Raw genomic sequence first — 25,858 nt, 5'->3', positions numbered from 1 at the left:
TTGACTACTCTTGAGCTATGGCCAAATGCTTGCTCCTTTAAAATCTCACAGCCTCTGAGACTGATGTTTATCTGAGCAATAAATTGTTCTTAGCCCCAAAACAGTCCCATTCCTTCATTAAAAGTGGTGACAATGACAGAGGCAATATGGTAATCCCTCACTCTGTGACAGAGAGCACAGAGAGCAATGAGGCACAGAAAGTAATGTGGGTTTTCCTATCTAAAAGTCTTGAAACTAATGAAAAACCCTGGAGTGTTTGGGGTGGGTAGGGGACCTGCAGGAGTGATTTCCTGGAAAATTTTATCATTGGGAATCAAGCCTTTGAAACAGTATAAAATTATTCTCTGCTATTGTTTTAGTCTGATTATACCCATTTTTTATTTAGACCATTCTCTCCTACAACATTACATCAGTAAAAAAGCAGAACTTGATGCTGACTTCATGGAGAAAGGACTCTCTGCTGTTACCTTGTTCTTTTCCTGGTTTGTGTTTGTTATGCAATTAGCAGGATTCATGCACTCATGATGGCTTCACAACAGTTTGCCTTGAAATAGATGTGAATATACATTCAGTAAGCAAATATTTTACGTGGAAAAAACCTTTTTAGTCACACCTTTACCAAATTATCTAGAGATTATTCCTTGTGATGTATTTTCAAACTTACTGTGCACAGCTTCGACAAAAGCACATTGCTTCCTTTTCTTTCTAGGAGTTTTTCAAAGTGCTTCAAATTTTTGTTTTTAAAAATTCAGTCAGACCCTTCCCTCTCCACCATCTCCTTCTTGCTACCAAGCCACTGGGCTTCTCAGAGAAAGAATAATCCTACAAGGAACCTCAGTAATTTCTGCCTGCTGCACTCTGCTACATCTTATATTCCCTCCTATACATTTGCCAAGAAAAATCTTAAAATCTTAGTGGGGCTTTTGCAATCTTTCCCAGGGCTTTTTCCCACTCCAAAATCTGAAGAACTCTTTTAAGTAAAATGTTCCCAGTGTCCTAATGCTATCCTTAAGGAATTACCTAGTTTTCCAATATGCTTACTTTTTTTAATGCTAGTATTCCCAAAACTGAGTGGTAAACAGATTCATTACTTTTGTACTAGCTTTGATATAAATATTTTATTATTTTTTAAAATTTAACTGATTTTAATCTTGTTAAAGATTATTCAGTACAGGTGTCTATTACTTTCCTCATTTATTTAGTAATTCTGAAATGAAGTGGTTTAATTAACCACATGCATTGAATTATTCCTTTCTAAGCTTTTCTGCTAGATTTTAACCCTATTCCTCACTCTAATAATGAGAGCTTTTCCTCACCTCCTCTTTTGCTGGAGAAGGGAAGGTTGAAAACCTCACATTACTATCTGTGTCTGCCCTGCTCAGAAATGCTGCACCTAAAACCAGCTGGGATTTTCCCTGGTTTTCAGCTGTAATTCATCTCTGGAAGTGATGGGAATGAATCTGTAGAAACCCTGTGTGGATTCCTACAGGAATTTCTTCCTCCCAGGATGGTTTAACCATCTGGAACAGGTTCTCTGCCACCACTGTCTGTCCTTGCCAGAACTGAGATTCATGAGCGTAAGGATTTCTGCTCTTTGTAGGGATTTCTGCTCTGTGCAGGAATTTTTCTCCTCTTTGTAGGGGTTTTTGCTCTTTGTAGGGATTTCTGGCCTGTCCCCCACTGATGGGGACAAGCCCCACCATGCCCTCACTTCTCCTGGCTTTGCCTGAACTGCGCTTTCCCTGTCTCCTGCTGTCTGTGGGTAATTCCTCCCCTGACCTCTGTTCCCAGGACACATCTACCTCTTGCTGCCTTTTCAGGCATTAATCAGATTTCCCTTCTTGTCCAGCAGAGGAGTTTTGGGAAGCCTTTCTCACCTGTCCCTTAACCCAAACACCTCCATTTTCACCTCTATTTCCCCCTCATATGCTTGCTGCTCTAATTGCACCTCCTGATGAGGTGTAAAAAATGCACAGGCATGATAGAGAGGAGCATTCCACTCTCTTACACCCAAGGGCTTGGAGAGCAATCCTGGATCCTCGGTTTTTAGGAAGTTATGAAGGCTACATCATGTTCCCCCCTTGCTTATCCTTCTGCCCATGTAATGCTCTGCAGAGCCTCCTTAAATCCTCTCCTCTCTCTTGCTGTCACTTTAAACGATAATGTTTTAATCAGTTTTGGATGTGCATCTGAGATAACAGCTCTCACTCAGAGGAAAAGGGGAAATATCATGTCTGACCTGAATTCTGTGCCAGAACCCTACCCTGACCTCTTTCCCTCGTACTGAACTGCTTCAGCTGCCTCATCCCACAGAGGTCAGAGCTCAAAGAGCCACCAAAGGGTCCCTGTGATCACTCCTCCTCTGCATCCAACCTGACCTGCACACATTTCAAGTCAGACTTGTTTTCCTGCTGCCTGTTTATTCTCCAGGCTTTCTGATCCCTCCTCATCTTTTTCTTCATAGGTGCTGTATAAGTGAAACATTATAATTTTCTAAATAATCTAAGGGGTTTCTCTCCAAATACAGGGAGGAGTGGTGGTTTAACTCCTCTTGTTTCTAATCCCCATTGTTTGAGGGTTTCTCAGCAGTGTGCTTTAAACTTAAATGTTGCTATCCTAAATGCTGGGAGATGTGTTCTGGTAAAATCTTATTTATGTGCACACTGTGCATTTTGGTATGAGAGCAGACAGTGAATAGGAAAGGAAAATTAGGTGAAATATGACTGTTACCCACACAATTCCTTTTTCCTTATTTAGACTGTCCTTGTATTCATTTCAAAAGTTTTAAAACAGTGCAGGCCATTGTGTTTCCAAACTAAATGGGAATCCATATCATTTTACAGCACATGGGGAGGACTAGAAGTAGAATCTAAAGACAAGACATTCCTAAGGTGAATGAAGAAGCACGGGCCAAGTGCTCATTGCTTCATTTGAATTATTAGTGAACACACAAACTTCTGCAGATTTCATACAAATACCTAAATTCATCATCTTTACATCTTCAGATATGTTTTCCTCAGTATCTTCTGTCAGATCACATGGATCTGCTATTTTTTATCATCATATATTCCTGTTTAGTTTTAAGTCTATTAAATAGATTTGTTATATTCCTCCTACAAATATTATTTTTCATATCTGAGCTACACTGCCATTTTGCCAGGGGTGCTAAATGGCAAAAGGAAAACAAGAACTGGTTGCTTAAATTCTGTGGGTACTTCATGGCAAATCCTCACAGTTCCAAATATTTCATGCTTTATAAAAGTGATGATGAGGAGGATGAGGAGCCCTAAAAACACCTGGCCAGCAAGGCTGGATTCTCCCTGTGTTAAATATCAGAGGAAGAGGATGGCCAGCTCCCACAGCATCACACAGGAGATGGAAGGCAGCAGCTGAGAGAAAGTGAGACAATAAAGCTTTGGAGCATCTCAGCTCTCTCTGCCATGAGCCTCTTGGTGAGAACCTAAAAATGAGACACAATCAAATATTCTGGACATGGGGCTGTCAGTGCTTCTCTCCACAAATTATTGGCTAATTTTAGACTAATTGGAAGAGGGGAAAACACCTCCAGTGGAGCTGAGCTCTGCAAACTTCATATTAAGAGGTGATTGATAAGAAACACTGGGTGTAATATCAGAGAATCTAAACAGGCAAAACCTTCTGCCAACACAAGAGTTCTTCCAAGTGGGATCTTTCCTCAAGCACGAGATACAAATCCACAGAAAAGCAAGCTTGATTAGTCCCAATGTTTATGGAATATCTTTTGAAAGCTCAGTAGGAAGTGGAAATGTGTGAGAACAGGACTTTCCTTCTCAAAATCATAGGCTCTGCCAGATCCTGGTCTGCAGATCTTCTGGAAATGCATTAAAAATTTGGCAGCTACAAGGGCTTCTCAAACCTCCTAAATAATAATAATAATAATAATAATAATAATAATAATAATAATAATAATAATTATTATTATTATTATTATTATTATTATTGTTGTTGTTGTTGTTGTTGTTGTTGTTGTTGTTGTTGTTGTTACTACTACTACTACTATTATTATTACTATTATTATTATTAATTTATTTCTTGGCACACTCTTGGTTTGTTAGTCATGCCTATAAGAAAAAGAAAAGGAGAGGATCCTGTCATGAGAGCCATAGACAGAAATGAGGAAAATATCTTCTCTGTCAACTACTTAAATCATCACAAGGAATTAATCAAGACTTTACTCATTAAGGCTGTCGTCTAAGAGTGATTAAAAATCTATATACACTTTATCATGTGTTATTCATTTCTGTAGAGTTTCCTAAAATGAAGTACTTATGAAGTAAAAAGCAGTGAAAAGAATTCTAATGGGTAACCAAAAAAAACTGATAAATGTATTATGAGTTCAAAATTTTTCTGATACTACCAGAAAGGGGAATTCAAAGACAGTAGTGGATGCATAAATCATGATTTTATATGTGCTTTTAGTGAACACATCATGAGTTAAAATTGAGATAAGGTCTTTAGATACTTAATAACCCCCCATAATGCATTCAGTGCATTAAATGTGTTTTCATTTTGCACTTGCCAGGGGTGTTGAATATAATTAGATAGCTAGGCACACAATGAGGAGTCCCTGAATTTTCCAGATGATCAGAGTGTTTCCACCTTTTTTGTGGTGGTGCTGGGGTGATGTAGCAAAAGCAGTTTGGGACAGAAAAGCAGGGAGGGAAGATTTAAGGCCAGAGCTGGTGTCTAAACTGATTTACTTTCTTTGGTGGTGTTTACACTGTGGCTTGAAGATGACTCCTGAAAGATTCACTTATTTAATGTATTCATTAGACAAACCTGACCAACACAAACCACTAGGCACGGTGTCATTTTGCAAAAGTACATCTTTTTTCTTGAACTGCAGAGCAAATGGTTTCACTAAAGCAGCTAAATCGACCCCTTAGGTGCAATGACCACATTTAATAACTGCTCATCTTTGCTAAAGTACAGTGTTTAATGATCTCATTCATTAATACATCAAGGGCTGCTTGGGCTGATTAAATTTCCTCCATCATTTTGACAGTGGGATCCAAATGTGAAGTACAAATATTCCATGTAAAAATGAAACACTGCATTCCTGGCTGATGCCACAGATTATTTCTTAAGTGACTCCAGCAGCCCACCAGAGGAGCTCGTGCCCGGAGCCTTCAGAATTGCTCTCCAGAGGGATTCACTGATCTATGGGAGCCAGAAGTGCTTGCTTGGACTTGAAGTCTGGGAAGGAATGTGTGAGTTTGGCACTTGGCAGGTCAGGAGGGATTTCTGCATGTGCACAGAGCAGATTTAAACCAGGGAGTGGATGTGGGACCACAGGGATCTCATGGTGTTGAGCCTCACCAAGTGCTGGTGCTGCACCTGGCTCAGGGCAATCCCCAGGACCCATCCAGGCTGGTGATGAAAAGATGGAGTGGCTCTGGGAGAAGGATTTGGGCGTGCTGAACCCTGTTCTGATTGCTTCACCCTTTGTTTGCTCTCAGTGAGAGCCTGAGACTGCTAAACATAATATTGAAAATACTTATTGGGGTATTTTAACTCCTTTTAACCTTCATCTTTTAAACTTTTACCTCCTTTGAGTTCAGCCATTAAAGAGTTGGCATCTGTCAACCTATGGCTCTTACCCTAAATAATTCAACAGCTCATTTCTCATCACAGACCTGTGGGCTGCATTGAATGAAGGCCCACCAGAAATTCACTGTTAAAGCAATTTTAAATGCCCTCCTTCACAGGCTCAAGGAACTGTGCTTCTGAGATAAGGAGGGTGATAAGAGTAGAACTTTTCAGTCACATTCATGAGTAATTTCAGAGAGTTTCACTTCTAAAGGAGTAGAGGAGTCTCACATTTTACACCTAAAGAGAGGAGGAACTAATTGTTTACTTTTTTCTATTAACTCAAACATATCAGACAAATTACCTTGGTTAAATTCTTGCTGAGCATATTTTCTTTAAAGGCTAATGATCTCCTTAAAGATAATGAAAAAGTGAACATAGGTTTCTCATCTAAATCTAAGTATCAAAGTCTAGAACAAGATTTTAACAGCACTGTGTTCTGAACTATGGCAGCACATAGCACAGAACAAGTTATTAAATTGAAATTAAATTGAGAAGCAAATGAGCAAGGAGTGAAAAAAATGCAAAGGTCTGCTCTGTTTGCTTTTTCATCATTTATATAAGAAGAAAAATCCTCTGGTTTTACCTAGACAGCAATACAGAAAAAATTGAAAGGTCATTAAATGAGTAATTTTTATTTTGTTGTAGCATCTCTTCAGATTTCTAATGGCAGTCTTAAGACTAAGTGGCAAGGGTTTGTCTTCAAAACCATAGCAGCAGTTGGCATTTTTATAACCAGTCCTAAAGGATGGCCAAAGCTTTACTAAACATAGAAACTGTTTCTGTTACTGGGTATGGGCTGAGTTTTTTTCAAGTAAGTTTTGTTTATGGATCCAAAGAAAGAAATTCTCTGATTTCTGATGATACATCTGGTCCTGGAGCTCCAGAGCAAAAGTCAATTTTGGCAGTTACCATTCTAGTATTGTTCTCTACTGAAAGTAATAATTAGAATTGAGAATATCAAGAATATCTGAGAAAAAAAACTTAGGTTTTATATATAACCAAAAATACAGTGATATCAATGTGATGGAAAGTCTTGTTCAGAGCTTGTCAGTGTTAAAGGCACAACATATAATGGGTATCTCTGTGAGTTCTTAAAAGATGTGGAAGAATATGGCAGAATTTCCAGCAAAAAGCCCAAAGAATATTTCCACTTGGCATTCATCCTTTTTTTTTCTATATGTACCCAATGGGATTATACAAAAATTGTGTTTCAGCAGATAACTTTAATGCATTTAGTATTTTAAAGATTCATTGCATTTATTCTATACTAAGCAGTCCTGCTCAACTTTTCCCAGAACTTTCTGCATATGCTTGCTCATTTAATAAAACAATTTCCTGAAAATTTAGCATTTCTTGCCAGTGTCATCCATAGTAAATGAAGAATATTAAAAAATGTTTTTCAAAGAACAGGGAAATAAAACAAATTGCAGAAATTTTGTATGGGAAGACAGATTTTAAAAGACTCTTTGCTCTTCACACTCTTCAGTGGTAGAGGAGGACAGTAATTATCAGTCACTCCATTGAATCTTTTGTAATCATTTACCTGTAAGAATGGTGGGTTCATTGGTTTTACCTGTAAGAATGGTGGGTTCATGTTGTGCTTTGTTTTTTTATCCCTCTTTATGAATAAGCAGCTGGTAATTGATTTTTCAGAAGATGCAAACACAAATTTACTCACAGCTACCAAGGTGAAACAAGCTGATGCCTCCGTGCCAAGTCGTACGAAATCAAATCTATTTGTGCAACTAACTGTGCTTTTCACCTGCCTTGGAAAATACCTCATTGTGTGTTTGGGGATGAAACGAACACAGGACAGTAAGAAAGGAGGTACTGAAGCAAATGTTTTCTCTGAGGAGATAATTAGAACAGGATGGGTGATTGCCCAGAGCTGTTGCTGCTGGGATTTCATGTTCGATGTTTACCTATTGTGAATTAACATAACCTACAATAAATGTTTCTCAGCATGGCAGCCATTTGGAAAGCCAAAGTGTTTGTCAGCAGTAAATATATTTTCTAGTACAGAGGTATCTCTGCCCTCTACCACTGCTGTTTCCTTCTGTTTCTTGTAGTTGTGTTCCAAAGAGCATTTCTGTGGTTGGGCAATAAACAGCTTTGCATTTTGGCCATAGTGAGGAAAACGTCAAGTTAGGGAGATGTCTTGATTTGAAAAGACAGGTGTCTGCTAAGAAGGCAGGAGCCTCCCTTGAAATGGAAAATGTAAACCCCGTCCTCTGAATTATTATAATTTTGAAATTAAGGGGCTCTCAGGTAAAGATATGGGAATAGGAATAACAGTTCTTTACTAGGAAAATTAAAAAGAAATACAAATGTAATAGTACAAAAAGAAAAACCACTGCCAGAGTCAGAGCAGTCCCGGTTCCCCTGTGTGTCAGGGGGTGGCACAGCCCCATCCCATGGGGGCTCAGCCCTCCTGCAGTGCCAGCTGTGGCTCTGCTGGAGCAGGGATCCTGCACAAGGGGGGAGTTTTCCTCTGCAGCTCCAGGGCTGCTGCAGATGGGCCTGGGCTCCCTCTGGCAATGCAGGGCAGCAGAAGCTGCTCCTCTGGCAATGCACTGGGCAAAGGCTGCTGGGCTGTGCCAGCACCTCAGATTGGATCCAGGTAGGAATGCTTGGCTCCTCCCCTGGGCAATGCAGCATCTCCCCATGGGATGATGGGATTGGATCAGCCCTGCAGGGACACTCAGTGGCCATGGACAGCAGAGATCTCCTGCAGGGAGGATTGGCTGTGGGAGAGAGAAAGAAAAAACTGCCCCATGGACAGCAGAGAACTGCCCCAGCTCTGACAGATGGAATAGAACACACACCCCCGGCCTAAAACAGGGGATTATTTGCCCTCCAGAGGACTGTTGTCCTTTTTTAAAAAGCAGCTCTATCTCTGAATGTGGAAAGAGAAAGCTGGAGGGGAGTCTGGATTGTGAAGGCACAGGGAGGAAGGCTCCAGCTGTTGTGGGGAGGGGTCTCTGAACCTGCAGAGAGAATTTCCACAGACCTTCAACTCTGAGCTGTCCCACACTCACCAACACTGGCAGCTCTTGTTTCTCCTTCAGGAAAACTTGGGACACTCTGGCACAATGAGAGCAAATATTTGCATGAATTATGAGAGTGATTATGCTGAGAAAGACTTGAGGGTCATCTATGAGAGCATTGATGCTTCTGCTGTGTTTCTGCTGCACAGATTTTCTCGATGGATAATTAGTCCCATGTTCATGGGCATTAATAACTATTTCAGGCCCCAGGGAAAATATTTACAGTGCTGAGGTCCCCCTCTGTGTTCCCTTGCATTTTCATGGGATTTTCCACGGTCTTCACACCTTTCAGCCTCTTTTTCATGATTTTGCCAAATATTTAGGTTTTACTGAGACTTGGACATTTAGAATCAGGCTTTCATGTCAAATTTTTGGACCTAACATTGTCACAAGCCATTTTCTTCATTGTGTACTTGTATTTGGAACATGTAGAGCTTTTCCTTGAGATAAGCAGCTCTTATTTTATTTATGTATAAATAGGTATGTGTGGAAGACTCACTCTAGTGGTTTTATGCTACTTTGGGATAAGTTTAATATGTCTACATTGATGCACTGAAATAAGATTTCTTATCAACTTAATGCAAGCAAATTGTGTTGAACCTCTCTCTGGCTGGTTGAAAAGCAAAGTCCCATCAAAAGTTATGGTTCGAAGACCCTCATTTTAATATTAAGTGATTTGATTGCTAACAAAAGTATTATTTGCTAAGGTTATTTTTATAAAATTATTTAATTCTTTTTTCCTAAAGCTTGCTAGTTCACTGTTATAAAAAAGCAAATGGAAAAAATCTATTGTTCTTAGATATCTGACAAACCTACCTTTGGTAGAATGCATTTATTTTTTGTCCACAATATTAAGATTTATCTATTATTCATTTTTAACCTCTCCCATGGAGAGGTGTTATATACTTATTTTGGCACTGTAAAGACCAGTGTTTTTTTCATGCCAGGTAAAAAATACATTGAGGTTGTGCACAGAAAGTGAATTATCTGGTAAAACCAACCTTAGTGAGTGTGTTGCTGGATCAGCAAAAAACTGGTTTTAATTTTTGCTTCTTTTCACTATGAAATGTTATAATTCTGCATGTGACTGCTCTGCCATTTTGAATTACCCAATAAATTGCCAACAAATTGCTGGAATTCTGATGTCTCCCTTTGCTCCCTTCCCACAGTGCCCCCCAGGTTTGTGGTCCAGCCCAGCGACCAGGACGGGATCTATGGGAAAGCCGTCATCCTCAACTGCTCTGCCGAGGGCTATCCCGTTCCTACCATTGTCTGGAAGTACTCCAAAGGTAGGATTCCTCTGGGGACCACTGAGGACAGGCCAATTCTGCCTTCAGAACATCCCACTCACCCCTAAGTTGCTGTTTTTAATCTCCAAATTGCCAGGGAGGAGCAGGGTCCAATGAGGGACATACCAGTCATGTTTTATTCCTCATAAATCATCTCCCCCAGTAATGGATTCTTTGCTTCTTTTTTGCCAAGGTTGGGATTAAATGTGTGAGATGGTATTTCTTGTTGGGACTCAGATGTTTATTAGTTCTTATCTCTGTTACAGTCTCACAAACTGTGAGTTCTGCAGTACTTTAACAAGCTAAAAATGGAGATGTATTTCCCTTTCTACAAGGCCTTTTAAGGATAAACTGTCCAATTAAGAAATGACACTTAAATTATTTTTACTTTTAACCCAATAACCAACCACCTGTGCCCACAATGGGGACTTTTTTATCCAATTACACAAAACCACCCGAACCCAAGGAGAAGGTGAAGAAGAAGAGGAAGCAGCCTCCAACCTAAAACCTCCACCTTGCTTTATATCTATTCTAAACCCTTAAACTCTGAGTTTCCCACCCTATGATATCACACACTTCTATTCAAGCTCCACACCCACAATCCCAGTTCTACCATTCCATTTTGGAAGCCTTCTCCATGGCCTCAGGTCAAATGCAGGGGGTCAGTGCCTGGCAGCACAGAAAGTCTCAAATTCTCAGCAGCCAGGGTTCCAACACCCCAGCACAAAGTTCTGGTCACTGTCCCACACAAGGCTGAGCTGGATGGACTTTTGCTCTGCCCTGGAGATGTCCTGGCTGTGCCTGTGAGCCTGTGTCAGCTCAGCAGGCAAGGGATGAAAGGGATGGCTGGGGGAGAACAGACACAGCTTTAATTGGAACAACCAGCAAGGTTCACCAGCAGCATCTGGCTGCTCTCCCCGCCCCCCCCCCCATTCAAAATTTGTGATAACATGGCCAATCACATCTTTTCAGCAAAGAAGGAAGGTCAGGTAGCATTAGCATAAGCAGTAATTCAGTATGAGCTTTACATAATGCTTTAACAATTTCTCCTCGTGTAACAGAGCATTAAAAGTGGCCCCACTTGACCCTCAGTAACCATAGGAAATTGACTGCTTTTTAGTTAAAATGGGCTGCCTGATAGATTACATCTTCTGGCCAGCTGTCTTCTGGTAGTTTAGCAAAAAAAAAAAAAAAAAAACCACTTTCTGCAAACTCTGTACCCAATCTAAATGAGTTAATTCCTTAAAAAAACAAAATTAGGTGCTATTGAGAAGAAATCTTGATGTATTGCTCCATGTGATTTTTGGTCTTCTTAGAATCTAATTGTAAATATTCAAATTGTATTTGAAGAAAAAAGGGTGAGAGAAAAATTCATGTTATAGACTATTTGTGTTCTTATTGATAAATTAGGGTTTGTTGCAAGGGTGCGGAGTTCCGAATTCCATTAACTCAGTGATATGTGGTATTTTAATTCTGAACAAAGGGCACCAAGAGGTAATTCTGGTTTCTTCTGTTTGTGTGCTGAAGGAGCACAAGCCAAGCTAGATGAGTTTCAATTAACTGTGAGGAGATAAATAACTCATATTGGAATGGTAGAATCATAGAGTAGTTGGATAAATCCCCTTTTAGACTCATCCAAGCAGATGTATGGGATAAGATTCTCTCCTGCTCAGGAAGGATTTTGGCTGCAAAAGCAGTAAAAATATGTGTGCAGATTAAGAAAACTTTGCAAACTGCTGCACAAATTTTTTTCCAATTTTTCCAGTAGCTGTCCTCGGGAGTATTAGCCCTCTCCTTTCTGTGAACACTAAGTTTTTCCCACAATTTTTCATGTGAAGAAACACAGGAAGTGAGTGGGCAATCAATGGCAGGCATCTACAGTTGATAAAGCATAAATTTGCATTCCAACTAAACGACAGGAAAAATTTCTTGTTAAAGAAAAAAACTGACAAAAATAAAAGCAGGAGAAGCACGTGACTAAAATAGGTGAAAAATCAACAATGGCAACTAAATTTTCTATGAAAACATTATCACTGTAACATTTTTAAGCTCATAGTATTGAGCACCAGGCCTTCAAGCGATAAGTTCCAAAGCAGACTCTTCCAGGTCTAGAAGTATTTTTGATATACATGTCTGATTTTTTTTTTTTTTTTAATATTCTAGATGTTGTATTTGTATGTTGTTCTAGCTCACTATGTTACACTAAATAATTCCCCATAATATTTATTCACTGTATTTCCTTCTGGGTTGACTCAGCCAACTGTTTATAGTGATTAATGCTGACAGATATTAACTTTGTGTACAGAAAATAGTGTGAGAGAATTCCATTGAAGAAGAGCACATTTTGACTTCCCTGAAAAATCCCATGTCCTGCTGCCAAAGTATTTTTTTACAAGAAATGTGTCTTAATATACATTTAGGGAATCTTTAATATTGGAGGAACCTGAACTTGTGGTGACAGTACAGCAGGATCATGTTTTCTGATCCCTAAATTACCCAGTATCTTATTTCCAAGGAAAAGTAGTTTCTTTCTTAAAACCAAACTTGATACAAAAATCTTTGGCTTACTGTTTTTATGGACCTTCCATTTTTACAGTGTTGCCAAAAATGTCTGATCAGTGGTCTGAGCTTTTTGTTGTTTTGTTTCATTTAGGGTTTTTTTTGTGGATAGTTTTGAGGGTTTTTTTAACAATGCACTTTCTCAGTAAATCCTGGCTGCAAACACAGCAGAACAGAGACTTTTTGTGTCACCAGTCCATCAGCTGTAGCAAGAAACAAGAGGAACAGTCACTGATGTGGTTTTCCATGATATTCAGGGTTTCATAAACAAGGGCCTCGAGGTCCCCTGAGTGTGCCATGTTTACTACAGCAGACATCCCTCTCAGTCATAAGAAATTCATTTGCTGTTTGCATTAGGGATGCATGCTGCCATGACTGTTCAGCTGTAATTGTCAATAATTCATCAGCCTCTAAATGTATAACAAATGTGCCTTTTCACCCATGAAAGGGCTGAAAATCTTCATTTCCTCTCTCCCCCTTCCTGGTTCTTCTGCTTGGTGGTCCTTTTGCCCCTTTAACATGGGAAAATTATTGCTGCAATTGCATTCCCTCTTTTCATGCAATGAATTCAATTTGGATAATTGTCTTGGTTTGAACAGACGTCTGCTAAGGAAGGCAGGAACCTCCCTTGAAATGGAAAATGTAAATCCCCTCCCTCTGAATTATTATAATTTTGAAATTAAAAAGCTCTCAGGTAAAGATTCAGGAATAGGAATAACAGTTCTTTATTAGGAAAATTTAAAAGAAACACAAATGTAATATTACAAAAACAAAAACCACTGTCAGAGTGAGAGCAGTCCCTGTCCCCTGTGTGTCAGGGGGTGGCACAGCCCCATCCCATGGGGGCTCAGCCCTCCTGCAGTGCCAGCTGTGGCTCTGCTGGAGCAGGGATCCTGCACAAGGGGGGAGTTTTCCTCTGCAGCTCCAGGGCTGCTGCAGATGGGCCTGGGCTCCCTCTGGCAATGCAGGGCAGCAGAAGCTGCTCCTCTGGCAATGCACTGGGCAAAGGCTGCTGGGCTGTGCCAGCACCTCAGATTGGATCCAGGTAGGAATGCTTGGCTCCTCCCCTGGGCAATGCAGCATCTCCCCATGGGATGATGGGAATCGATCAGCCCTGCAGGGACACTCAGTGGCCATGGACAGCAGAGATCTCCTGCAGGGAGGATTGGCTGTGGGAGAGAGAAAGAAAAAACTGCCCCATGAACAGCAGAGAACTGCCCCAGCTCTGACAGATGGAATAGAACACACACCCCCAGCCTAAAGCAGGGCATTATTTGCCCTCCAGAGGACTGTTGTCCTTTTTTAAAAAGCAGCTCTATCTCTGAATGTGGAAAGAGAAAGCTGGAGGGGAGTCTGGATTGTGAAGGCACAGGGAGGAAGGCTCCAGCTGTTGTGGGGAGGGGTCTCTGAACCTGCAGAGAGAATTTCCACAGACCTTCAACTCTGAGCTGTCCCACACTCACCAACACTGGCAGCTCTTGTTTCTCCTTCAGGAAAACTTGGGACACTCTGGCACAATGAGAGCAAATATTTGCATGAATTATGAGAGTGTTTATGCTGAAAAAAAAAAACTTGAGGGTCATCTATGAGAGCATTGGTGCTTCTGCTGTGTTTCTGTTTTCTCTAACGGATGGAAATATAACACACACCCCCAGCCTAAGACAATAACAAACCATCCTGCTCATTCTGATGACATCAAAGCCATTTTCATTGCACTGAGCCTCTAAGAACAGGAAGCTGCACCTTGTGCCTTGTTAAAAATAAAACCAGGAGATGCTTTTTAACCTTTCTCCGTGGGTTCCTTGCTGCAGGTGCCGGGGTTCCCCAGTTCCAGCCGATCGCGCTGAACGGTCGCATCCAGCTGCTCACAAACGGCTCCTTGCTGATCAAACATGTGCTGGAAGAAGACAGTGGATACTACCTCTGCAAGGTCAGCAATGATGTGGGAGCAGACGTCAGCAAGTCCATGTACCTCACTGTTAAAAGTAAGAACTGAAACGCTTCTCTGTGATCCAGATATTGCCATTGAGTGAAAAAAGGCTTTACTGCATCCGTAGTGTGGAGGGAAGGGAACAGGCTTGGGAGGGGAGAGGTTGAATTTGTTGGTTTTTGATTTAATTTTGGCTTTCAGCTGTGTGTGGTAGCACCTGGAAGTTAGGATGGTTAATAAAAACCTTTGTTAGGTAGAGGAAGAAAAGCTAATTTGTACCAGGTCTGAATGCTATCCCTGAGTCATGAAGGGAAAATAATAAAGTTGTTCAGGAGTACAAAGAAAAAAAATAACAAAGGAGAAATCCCCACAGCAATTGTCATAAATTCCAGAAGCTGAAGGAAATGTGGATTAAAAAGATACTTTATCAATTCTTAATGTGTCATAGATGGAAACTATAGGTACAATTACTATAGGTAGATATCACAAGATATTACAACATACTCTAAGATTTTATATACACAGCCATAGTAGTTATTTTTCCTTAGCCAGGTAAGTTTTGGAAAATCCATGTAATTGCACAAGCTCTAATTGCTGTACTTTCCAGGAACAAGAGACAAAAGCAGTCCAGTTTTCAAGTTCATATTAGCTATAATTCCTTGAAACATCAACACAGTTTAGAAAATAGAGGAAATATAATGGGAAAGAAAAGGTGTAGAGATAATATAATTTCTCTCACTAGAGAAAAAAAAAAGACTATTGACACATCAATGTGCCAAATGTCACAATGTGCCAATGTGCCAATACTGTCAGACCAGTACTGAAGGAGGTGACCACACTATGTACTTTCATGTTTTGAAAGGTTTTTGAAGATTTACAGAATGCTTTGAAGTTCTGGGATGCCAATTACCTTGAAAAAGTTTTGCCCTTGAAAGTAAAAAGATTTTTTTTTTCCAGAAAGGAAGGGAAATGGAATTTATTCTCTATTGGAGAGTGCACTTTAGACCATTAATGTTTAGGTCGAGGGGTGTTGTTTGTTCTTGAGAATTAACAACTAAGTTATTTTAAGAGTGTCAAACATTTGACTCTAATTTAAAATAGTAATTTTATCTTCTAAAAAACAACATGATGACCCCTCCAGCAAATATATTAATTGGACATTTTTTCTGTGGGCTGGGAGAAGTTCCAGCTTCTGTGGTTTGCAGAACTGGCCATTTTTGGGCCAATCTTTCCTTGCAGGAGTGAGGCACTGCTGTAATATTCTACCAGAGCCAGCTTCCCTCTGCTTGGCAGCCGTGCATGCTGCCTGTCTGATCACTGCATGCAGTTTCATGTGTGATAAAAGAGCATCCCTTATCAAATAAGAGCAGGAGCTTCCCTGGGGAGGCAGCTGCTGTTTGAATCTAATGAAAACCCCTCTGGCTCTGAGATAGCAGGGAGCAGCCTGTGCCCCTCACACACCCACACTGACACCAGTCCACTCCAGAGCACTGGGAGGGTGCTGGGGTGTGTGTGGAAGGGGCAGAGCCTGAGCTTCCATCAAACACTCATTAGGGAGAAGTTGCTCTGGTGAAATGGGTGCATTATGGCTGGATCCCCTGTTCTGGTGGTGTGGTTGTGGCCCATAATATTTGCACCTGGTCAGGAGGACCGACTCCAAAGTGAGGGCTTGGATTTGTCTTTCATCTCTCTCATCATTCACTGTTTCCTTTTTCTGTGTGGTTATTCAGGATCCTGTTCCTGGACCCTGCTCCTCAAGTTTAGTCCTCCTCTAGATAAAAACATTAGTCTTCCTTCACAAAACTCATGGTATTCTTGATTAGTTGATCCTTCTCCACAAGGTCACCCTAAATGCCTTCTTAAGGCAGAGGTGGAGGGTGAGACATGGCCCATGCAGTTGTTTCTGGGTGACAGAGTTGGTAAATAAAAAACACCTTCCAAAACACAAACAAGGGTTAGCACTGATGCATATCTTTGTGGCCTCCTTGTGACAAATTGCCTTCCCACCTCCCTTCAGTCTATTTATGGCTTATCCAAGAGCAGTAGCTCACATCTGATAGAAAAAGCAGAGTGGCTTAGATGGATTTGGTCACTGATCATGAAATTAGACTGGCCCTCTGAAAGAAAAACATGGCAGCAGTCCCTTTACACTTAATTCCTTCACTTCTTGTTCCCTGTGCCACAGATACCTCAGGCATGCAGGTGCTAACCACTGCTGGCATCACTGAATTTGGAAATAAACCCACTCGTGCACAGGAGATTCTTCTCCTCCTTGTGTGATAAAGTTTTTACCTACTCTGTTAGTAACTCTGCTGGATAAAGTTTTACCTTTCACAGATCTAATTAAAAAATCTCTTAAATGATCTGATGCTTCACTTCTCCAGAATTTCCATTGTCACCTGTATCTAAGCAAAAAAGATTTGTTGTCAAAAGAGAGTGGGAAAATTTTGTTTCAGTAGCTCAGGACTGGGCAGGATAAAAATTGATTTAATCTATTTCCATTACTTGCTACCTCTAAAATGGATGGATTTTTTCTTAGTGAAAACCCATGTCAAGCTATAAACCAGATGGCTTAACAAGACTCTTAGTGGTAAGGGGGAAATTGCAATAATTCCAAATATACATTTATTTAGTGCCTCAGTGTTTGTTGAGTGACAGCCTCGTGTCAGAGGAGCTGATCTAAATTCTTAGTTGAAGGGAGATTGCATGAGAAGGGAGTGCAAAGAAATAGGGAAAGAAAAAAAAATAAAAAAGAAAAGAAAGAGGCTTCAGGAATACCATCAGAAATGTGAAAAGAGCAAGCTGCCAGCATCAATGCTGAATCAGGAACCATGGGGCAGAAAATTTTCATTTAGCAGCTATTATCCTGCTCACTTTCTTTTCAAGGTATGGACATTAAAATCATGACCAGTGAATTTTTCTCTTCTTGTGATTCAAGGATTAGTAGTTCCCAAATTCCATATTCACTAAGACACACAATATTAGAAAGTTATGAGAGATCTGGAACAAGGCATCTAGTGCTGTCTTGAGAAATGACTCCTGGTGCTTGGGATGAGAAGACTTCTGAAGAATTTCTATAAAGGATAATGAGCCTTTAACATGAAGAGAAGAACTAAAATTATTTAAAGGTTGCCTGGGAGTCACAGGGGAAGAGATGACTGCTTAAAACAGACTGCCTGCCTTCATCTGAATAAATGTCACACTTCCTAATTCCACTTTAGGGGCTGTATATAATGTGATAGAATGGTATCCTGAAAAAATTACCTCCTGAAAAGCAAGCTTGAATTAAGGCTTGCATGTTCCTGTGTAAATAATCTGTTGGAGGCAACCACATTAGCCCTGCCCCTTCTTAAATCTATCACTTCTTTTTGTGACAGTGTGGAGCCTCACAAGTTTTAATCTGATCATCAAAACATTTCCAACAAATCCTGTCTGCCAAGAAAACAGAATTGCTTCATTCACTTTCCCCTCAAATATGCTTCTTAGCTATTGGCATTATATGTGTTTAATACATAAACCTAAAGCTGTCAGTCAGATCCACAGCTCCTTCCAGCAGGAACATGCTAATCCCAGCTAATTCTTTCAATGCCAAGTTTCACCACTTAGGCTTTTTTCTAAAAAAAAAAAAAAACCAAAAAAAAACCCAAAACTTTAAAAATTGTTGCCTATGACAAGAGCTGATGGAAGAACAGGAGAAGAGGCTGGTGGGGAAAGGGAGCCTGGTAAAACTGGTAAAACGTGGAGGCTGTTCCTGCAACACATTGTGTTTTTGCTGCCCCTGCCTCTCTTACACTGCTGCTTGCCCATGTTGACCATGACCTCTTCCAGGCCACATTTGTTCCTCACCATCTTCAGCATCTTCAGACAACTCATGGAGCAAAGAGACCTCAATCACACATGCTGCTGCAAAAGAAATAAAGTATAATAAAATCAAACACAAATAAACCTAGAAGATGCTTATGGATGGAGACTGAATGGTGGAGCTCTTTTCTCCTCTGCAAGCTAACAGTTGTTCCACCATATGGCTGAAGCACTGCAGCATTTGTTTATTGAGATGGATGGAAAGCTCTGCCTGTGAAGCTTTATCCAGGCAGGATAAAGGGACAATTTCCATGTGACCAGGCAAATGAGTTTGCTCTGCTGCGACACCAGCAGCAAAGCCAGCAAGCTGTGATGGAGAACTCACTGTGCTCTGCTCACCAGGGTGCCTCTAAATGCTCATTTTAGTCTTTGGGAAAATAATTCCTTGCTGAGAGCACAGGAATGTTGAGATCAGCCCAACTGCTACTTTGGTTTGTGTATAAAAAGCCAATTTCTCATTAAAATGCATGTATCCCACAAGATGTCAGTAAGGGTGGCATTGCATGTTCTACATTTGCAAAGATAGATTATCCATGATATGTGGTAAAGAAAGCTTAAATTCACTGTCTCTAATACCTCCAAAAACACTTATAAGAAGGACAGGAATAATGCTATGTCAAATTCACCTGAGCCCAGTTATTTTGATATTTCTTAATCTTTCTTTGCTCCATTTTTCTCACAGTCCCATGGTCTGTAAATACTATTTTCTGTGGAAAAACAAAACAAGACAAAAGCTCCCTTCTCTTTTTGTGTGCCCTGATTTACTGTTTTCTTCTTATGACATTGTGCCATCTTTTTTTTTTTTTAAGGCTTTTTCATTTATTTGATTCTTCATCCTTATTTTGCAGTTATCTCAAGTAGGGTACACTTTCAGGAAATGGACAAATTTAGCCAAAATTGGTAAAAATCTCTAGCTAGAAGGCTTGCATGTGTCCTGAGAATGAAAGAGGGGGGCAAAGGCAAAGGAAGCAAAAAATAATTTCCTTGAATTGCATGAGCTACTCTCATGCCCCAATCAGTCCTTCTATTGAGCTGGTGAGCTGCTCTTGCCCACCTTTGTTCTTGCCCTCATGACAGGCTGCTCTCTCCCTCTTTTACCACCAGTTTCTTGGTAATCAAAGGTAAAAACTGTGTTAAACATGAGGTTGTGAATAAACTGTCCAACTCCAAGTCAGTGCTGATGAACTTAAAGCCCTTTTATGTTTTAATTTTGTGTTCCTGCCCATAGCAGGGCAGTTGGAACTTTCAGGTCCATTCCAACCCAAACTGTTCCATGATTCTATGACTTTAATTGTTTATTCTCATGACTCTAATTGTTTCTTTTCATGACTCTAATTATTTATTTTCATGAAATGCACAGTCCAAAAGACTCCGTGAGTGAATCTTGGATGAGATCTCCCTGGATGCAGGCGCTCCCTCTTGTTAACAAAACAGCCCATTTCTTTCCCTAACGAGGTCCTCCCACAACCAGAAAGGAACAGGGGTCTAAATGCTGTTTTCTGCCTCTTCAAAGTGCCGGCACAGCTTTGATTTAGGGACTTGCACTTTAATCACCCATCATGTGTCATCACCCCGACAGGCGGCAGCAGCCGCCAGACACGAGCGCCGATAAATTGCGCCGAGAATCGCTGGAGCGATCCTTTGTTGATTTTCCTTTACAGCTATTCCATGGCAGATCAGCTGTCATAACAACACAGTGCCTCTGGCAACAGAGGGAAATTAAACATGAAGTATGTTCAAGGTAGCTGGTAGAAGGCTGGAATATCCCTTTTCTTCCGTGCCTTCAAACGCTCCCTGCTCCTCGCGGCAACGCCAAGCCCGTGGCAATTCTCTTGTAAGATAATTGCCAGATGTGCTGCAGCACAAATACTCAAGTGGGTTTGTATGCAAATCTTTGCAATGCTCTCATTTAAGGAGGAGAGGTAAGAACCTCTCTCTCTTGCTCTTTCTTTTTCTTTTCTTTTTTAATAAATATTTTTTGATCAATATAGCAGCCCTTTTTCTGTTCTTCAAGGCTGGTTGCACAGCAGTGTTTCAAGCAGAAAGGTAAAGAGGATTTTTCTCCCACAAAGTGCATACAGGCTCTGCTGTATCAACAGTATCATATTTATTGCCTTTTTTTTTTTTCCTTCTTTTCAAAAATAGATGTCTCTCTCAGCTTTTTGATGCCCAAATGGCAACATTCAAAAGGGAGCAAGGGTGAGGCTTATTTTCAGAAATTTTCTTTCTAGGGAAATTTTCTTACTGGATACAGACTATTGAGGCTTTCCTGAAAAATAATCAGTTCAAGAAAATTGTGACAATTTAGTCTTTCAAATGCCTTCATGTCTTCATGGTTTTTCAAAAGCTTCATAAGGGATGGGATTCAGAAGCTGCTGTTTTATTTTCTCCCTTCCTTGAACAGATTAGTACTATAAAAACCACAGATATTTTAGCATGTTCTCCTTTCTCAACATTAATATTTCTTGTGTCTTGTTAAATTATCCCTTTATTCAAATGTGTTATGTGGCTCTCAGATTGCAATGAACTCTGTGTCCAGGTTTACCCAGCTGTGCTCAGAAAACTCTGTGCTACAGAGATCATTTCAGATCAAGGGCTGCAGCTCTTCTGTCTCTGAACACTGCTGAAACAAGACTTGAAAATAATATCTGATCTACTCCTTCAGCTGAGATGGTGGAGTGGCAGGGATTGATACCAGCTAGACAGATAATCCATTCTTAACAGCCATCACTTAGAAAGTACAAATGTCAGTTCCACGTATTTGGCAAGATTCTTCAAACCCTACTGTGCTAAAGGCAATGAATTATAATCCCAAAATGTTCTAAACTGGGAGGAAATATTCTGGAAATTATTCTTACTGGTGGTTTAAATCATAGAATTACAGAATATCCTGAGCTGGAAGGGATCCACAAGGATCATCCAGTCCAGCTCCTGGCCCTGCACAGAGCAGCCCAAGAGTCACACCAGGTGCCTCAGAGCATTGTCCAAAAGCTTCTTGAGCTTCTTGGCAGCCTTGGGCCATGACCAGTGCCCTGGGGAGCCTCTTCAGAGCCCTAGAACCCTCTGGGGGAAGAACCTTTCCCTGATTTCCATCCTGAACCTCCCCTGGCTCAGCTTCAGGGCTTTTCCTCGAGTCTTGTTCACAATTCTTCTGCCCAGGGCAGAAGTTGTGCCTCCTGTGCAGGGGAATTGCTGGGCTCAGGCCCTGCCCGTGGCTCTGGGGCCATTGCTGGGCCTGGAGCAGAGCCTGGGCCTGCTCTGACCTCTGCACACAGGGACAGACACAGGGACAGACATAGGGACAGCCAGGGACAGACACAGGGACAGACATAGGGACAGCCAGGGACAGACACAGGGACAGACACAGGGACAGACACAGGGCCAGGCAGCGACAGGCAGAATTCCCAGAATCCCTGGGTTGGAAGAGACCTTCAAGGCCATCGAGTCCAGCCCAGCCCCAACCCCTCAACTAAACCCTGGCACCCAGTGCCACATCCAGGCTTTGTTAAACACACCCAGGCATGGGGACTCCACCACCTCCCTGGGCAGCCATTCCAGAACTTTCTCACCCTTGCTGGAAAAACCTTTTCCCTGCTCTCCAGCCTGGATTTCCCTTGGTGCAGCTCGAGGCTGTGTGCTCTGGTTGTGTCAGTGCTGCTGGAGAAAGAGCCCAGGGCCAGCTGAGCACAGGCCCCTTTCAGGAGCTGTGCAGAGTGAGGAGGGCAGCCCTGAGTCTCCTTTGCTCCAGGCTGAGCACCCCCAGCTCCCTCAGGGCTCCCTCAGGGGCTTCCTCACAGGGTTTGTGTTCCCAGCCCCTCTCCAGCCTCCTTGGCCCCTCTGCATGTGCTCAGTGTCCCCAGGTCCTTCCCAAGCTGAGGGGCCAGAGCTGGGCACAGCACTCCAGGTGTGCCCTCAGCAGTGCAGGGACAGAATGACCTCCCTGCTCCTGGGACAGCCAGGGACAGACACAGGGACAGACACAGGGACAGCCAGGGACAGACACAGGGACAGCCAGGGACAGACACAGGGACAGACACAGGGACAGACCCAGGGCCAGACCCAGGGCCAGGCAGGGCCAGGCAGGGCTGAGGCCCCTCTCTCTCCCTGGGGCTCCTCTCCAGGCTGAGCAGCCCCAGCTCCCTCAGCCTTTCCGGGCACGGAGCTGCTCCAGGCCCTTGCTCAGCTCCAGGAGCTCCTGGCCCTGCTGTGCTGAGGAGAACTCAGGAATTGCATTTGGACATTTAGCCCAGAAATTCTTGTCAGAACACACCACTCTTATAGAATAAAAATTCTTCAAATGTATTTATTTCTGATGTGTTCTTAAAATTACAAAGTGGTTCTGTATCTCAGAGTCAGTCGCACAAAATAGGTCCTAATACAAATAGTGTTAGGACAGTGTTTTCATAAGTTATTTCTTTTTTCCTTCCATTCTTGTGGTACAGGAATAATGACTAACCACTAACCATATCCACAATTGAGTGTTGATGTTTACTGTTTATCTGAATCAAATAGGTTTCAAATGCAGCATGGATACAGGTTTACAGTCTTGATTTTTCTTGAATGTATACCTTTATTTAATACTTAGATCTCTACATTTACCTGGATTTTCATGCTATGAAACCTACTAATTTTTCTGAGTGATATTTTAAAATACAAAAGCTGCTGTGAATGTATTAGTTTCATTTGTGAGGAGGGAGTTGTTTGCAGTGTGTTTGATGGGTTTAATATTTGCTTCTGGAGGAGGAAGTGAATGCAGGATCTATTGCAGCTTATTTTTATATTTGCAGTGTCATCAAAAGTTGGGTCTATGTCCAGCTAACAAAGATTAAATTAACTTAAATCAAGACAGCATTGTAAAGCAATAGTGGGATGTAAATTAATTTAGTGGTTATGTGCAGTACACATGACTATTTCCAGTTCAGAAAAGGTAGCTTTATAGTACTGTCCTTCTTCCTTTTCCTTTTCCTTTTCCTTTTCCTTTTCCCTCATCTCTTTTTGTCTGTGTCAGTCTTACCAGCTTTAAGGTACATCTCATTTAGAAAGTAACCCTGTTCCAGCAGGACAAAACCTCAGAACTCCCCATTATTATTTTATATCAGTTTAGGATTTGCAGAATGCTCTCTGAACAGCCAAAATAGAGGGCAGAGTCTTAAATTATATTTCTTCTTATATATCAGCTTCTTCTGCCTTTTGAATGACTTAGCCTCTGTCTTTTTCAGTAAAAAGCTTATATTTCAAAAGGTTATTCACTCTTTTATAAATTAATGAATGCTGTCATAGGTGCTGCATCATAATTCTTTCTAGTTTTTCATTTTTTAATTTATTTATTAATATTGCTTATTCTTATCTTTAATTTGAAGACAGAAAACCTAGAGTGAGTTATAACAAAAATAGTAAAAATTATTTCACAATATCTGAAGAAATATGTAGGATATAAACTACATTTGAGTATCAAGTGACACAGATGCCAAGTCAGTTGCATTTTTCTGTATAAATTCTCCTGCAGCAAAAGAAAACTGTAAAAGAAGATAGTTTATATGCAAATATTTTATGCTTTGGATAAGAGTTTATTTATTTAAAAAATAGTATCACAAGTCACTATCAAACAAAGATGATCTTTTACAGCTGCTTCCATCAATGCAACTCAAAGCTTTTTTTTAAGGAAAGCAATTTTGCCTTCAAACATAAAGAGCCTTTTTTTTTTTTTTTCTGGTAGTATTTTCTTTTCATCTTCAAAATAGATTTTCAGAAATTGTGTGGTGGTTTTGTTCACATTCCTCTGTGAAAATCCTACAGTGTGAGAACAGAGCATAGAGTCTATGATAGTCAACATAACAAAAACTTTAAAAAATAAAAAAAAATTAAATTAAACCTTTGCATGTCAGGTACAATCAGAAGAAAGGATTTGCAAATGCAAATTTTCTTTCAGTAATTTATTTGCTTGGTGGGAAACGTTTCCTTCACCCCATCCCCTTCCCTGACCATTGGGATTTGCTCACTGCATCAACTCCCATCCTCACTGCACATTCCCATTACAAATATTTGTAGGGTATGAGATGCTTGAACAAATCTGAATATGTTGCTTTCATCTTTCTTGAGAAAAAAAAAGGGAAGTGTCCAGTTATGGCCATAGCAATTGATTTCTGGGTGTCCCCACAGTATAGGTAACTAAAGAAGCATGGCTCCATTTTTAGATAAATCTTATTAGAATCCTGCAGGGCTGAGGATTGAATCGATTTGGTCTGTCAAACCAGGAGATAATGAAAGAATGAGCTCTTACTGTTGGCCTAATTACTTATGATTAATCTAACCCCATCCATTTTTTTTGTAACTGTCTCCATTAGGCCAAAGAATAATTATTCTTACTTCCAACTTTTGTTTTCTTTTCCAATTCTGAGTTGGAATATTTGATCATGTAGGAAATGTGTTGTCCAGGCAGTTATGTGTCTTTGTGACAATAATTTTAGATTCTCTGTCATCAATTATTTGGTGTTTAGCTTCCACCTGGACAAATTCCTGCCCTGGGAAAGCAATTTTTTGTAATTTTATAGATGTAGGTGAGCACAGCACCAAATTCAGAAAGGAGAAATGATCTTTCAGGGAGGGAATGAATTTTATAGCTCAAACCACCATTCTTGACTTGTGAAAGAGGTTTTTCCTTTAAAATTCCCTTGTACAAGTCTCCTGGTTTAGAGAAAATTTGGGAGAAAACCTCTGAAGGGTTTCCTCTAGAGAGCAGATTCAAGAGGCCCCTCCCCCAGCTGGTTTGGGAAAATATTTCCTTGGAGAAAAGTGGAAAAAACCCTGTTTATTTATCAGGCAAAGCATTCACGAGCACAGAGAAAGAGATCAATACTAAATAATAAAACAGACAAATGGGGATACAAGCATCATAAAGTAACCCTTGGACAACAAGGTGATGTGTTCTCAGATGATGGTGGGAGCAGCCCAGTGTGTGCAGGGATTGGCAATGACATTGAAACTCCCTGCTTTTATAAATGAAACTTCTGGTGGGATTTCCTCTCCATCATTTTGCAAAAAATACTATTAGGCTGTAAAAGATCTCTTGCTGTGTTTGATCTATGGAAATTAAAGGCCTCAGTTACCAATATTTCTGTGTCCATGTGCAGGAATGTGTGGCCACTCACAACAGAAATACAGAATCATTGAATGGCTTGAGTTCTGTGGGTGATTTGGTGAAATTTAATCCCCAAAGTCAGATCAACATAAAAAATGCATCTTAAATATTATGCTCACACAGCCATTTTTTCATCAGAGCCCTGATTTATAGAAGTAGTGTGGGCACAGTTGTCTTTCATGTAATCAGTGATGTGCTGAAGGATGTTTAGCAAAGAGGATGGTTATTTAGGAAATTGAACATATGCTGCTTAGATTTGGTTTAGATTTGGGGATTTTGTTCCTGTTGTCTTCGAATTTGGCTTAAACTTTTAAGAAAAAATCCTTCAGCAAATGTAATCCTTTGGGAATGAATGGTAAAGCAGCAATGTCAATGGCCTGGCTTTCAGTCAGCACTGCATGTT

General features: G+C 40.7%; 1 protein-coding gene across 4 annotated transcripts in view; it reads left to right on the top strand.

Moving 5' to 3' along the window:
* Positions 1 to 25,858, top strand: part of DSCAM (DS cell adhesion molecule) — a 479,690-nt gene that overhangs the window by 302,104 nt on the left and 151,728 nt on the right. For 3 of the 4 annotated variants that reach the window (XM_071430161.1, XM_071430162.1, XM_071430163.1), the window contains exons 10-11: positions 9,848 to 9,967; positions 14,338 to 14,511. In XM_071430161.1, coding sequence (XP_071286262.1) covers positions 9,848 to 9,967; positions 14,338 to 14,511 — 294 coding nt within the window. The remainder of the gene's footprint in view (positions 1 to 9,847; positions 9,968 to 14,337; positions 14,512 to 25,858) is intronic. The other variant, XM_071430164.1, reaches the window with a different exon arrangement.

Source organism: Agelaius tricolor, unplaced genomic scaffold, assembly GCF_023055355.1.
Source record: "Agelaius tricolor isolate 1412-34295 unplaced genomic scaffold, bAgeTri1.0.p SCAF_7, whole genome shotgun sequence".
In the NCBI taxonomy this organism is placed as follows: Eukaryota; Metazoa; Chordata; class Aves; order Passeriformes; family Icteridae; genus Agelaius; species Agelaius tricolor.
This window is presented reverse-complemented; position numbering and strand designations above follow the sequence as displayed.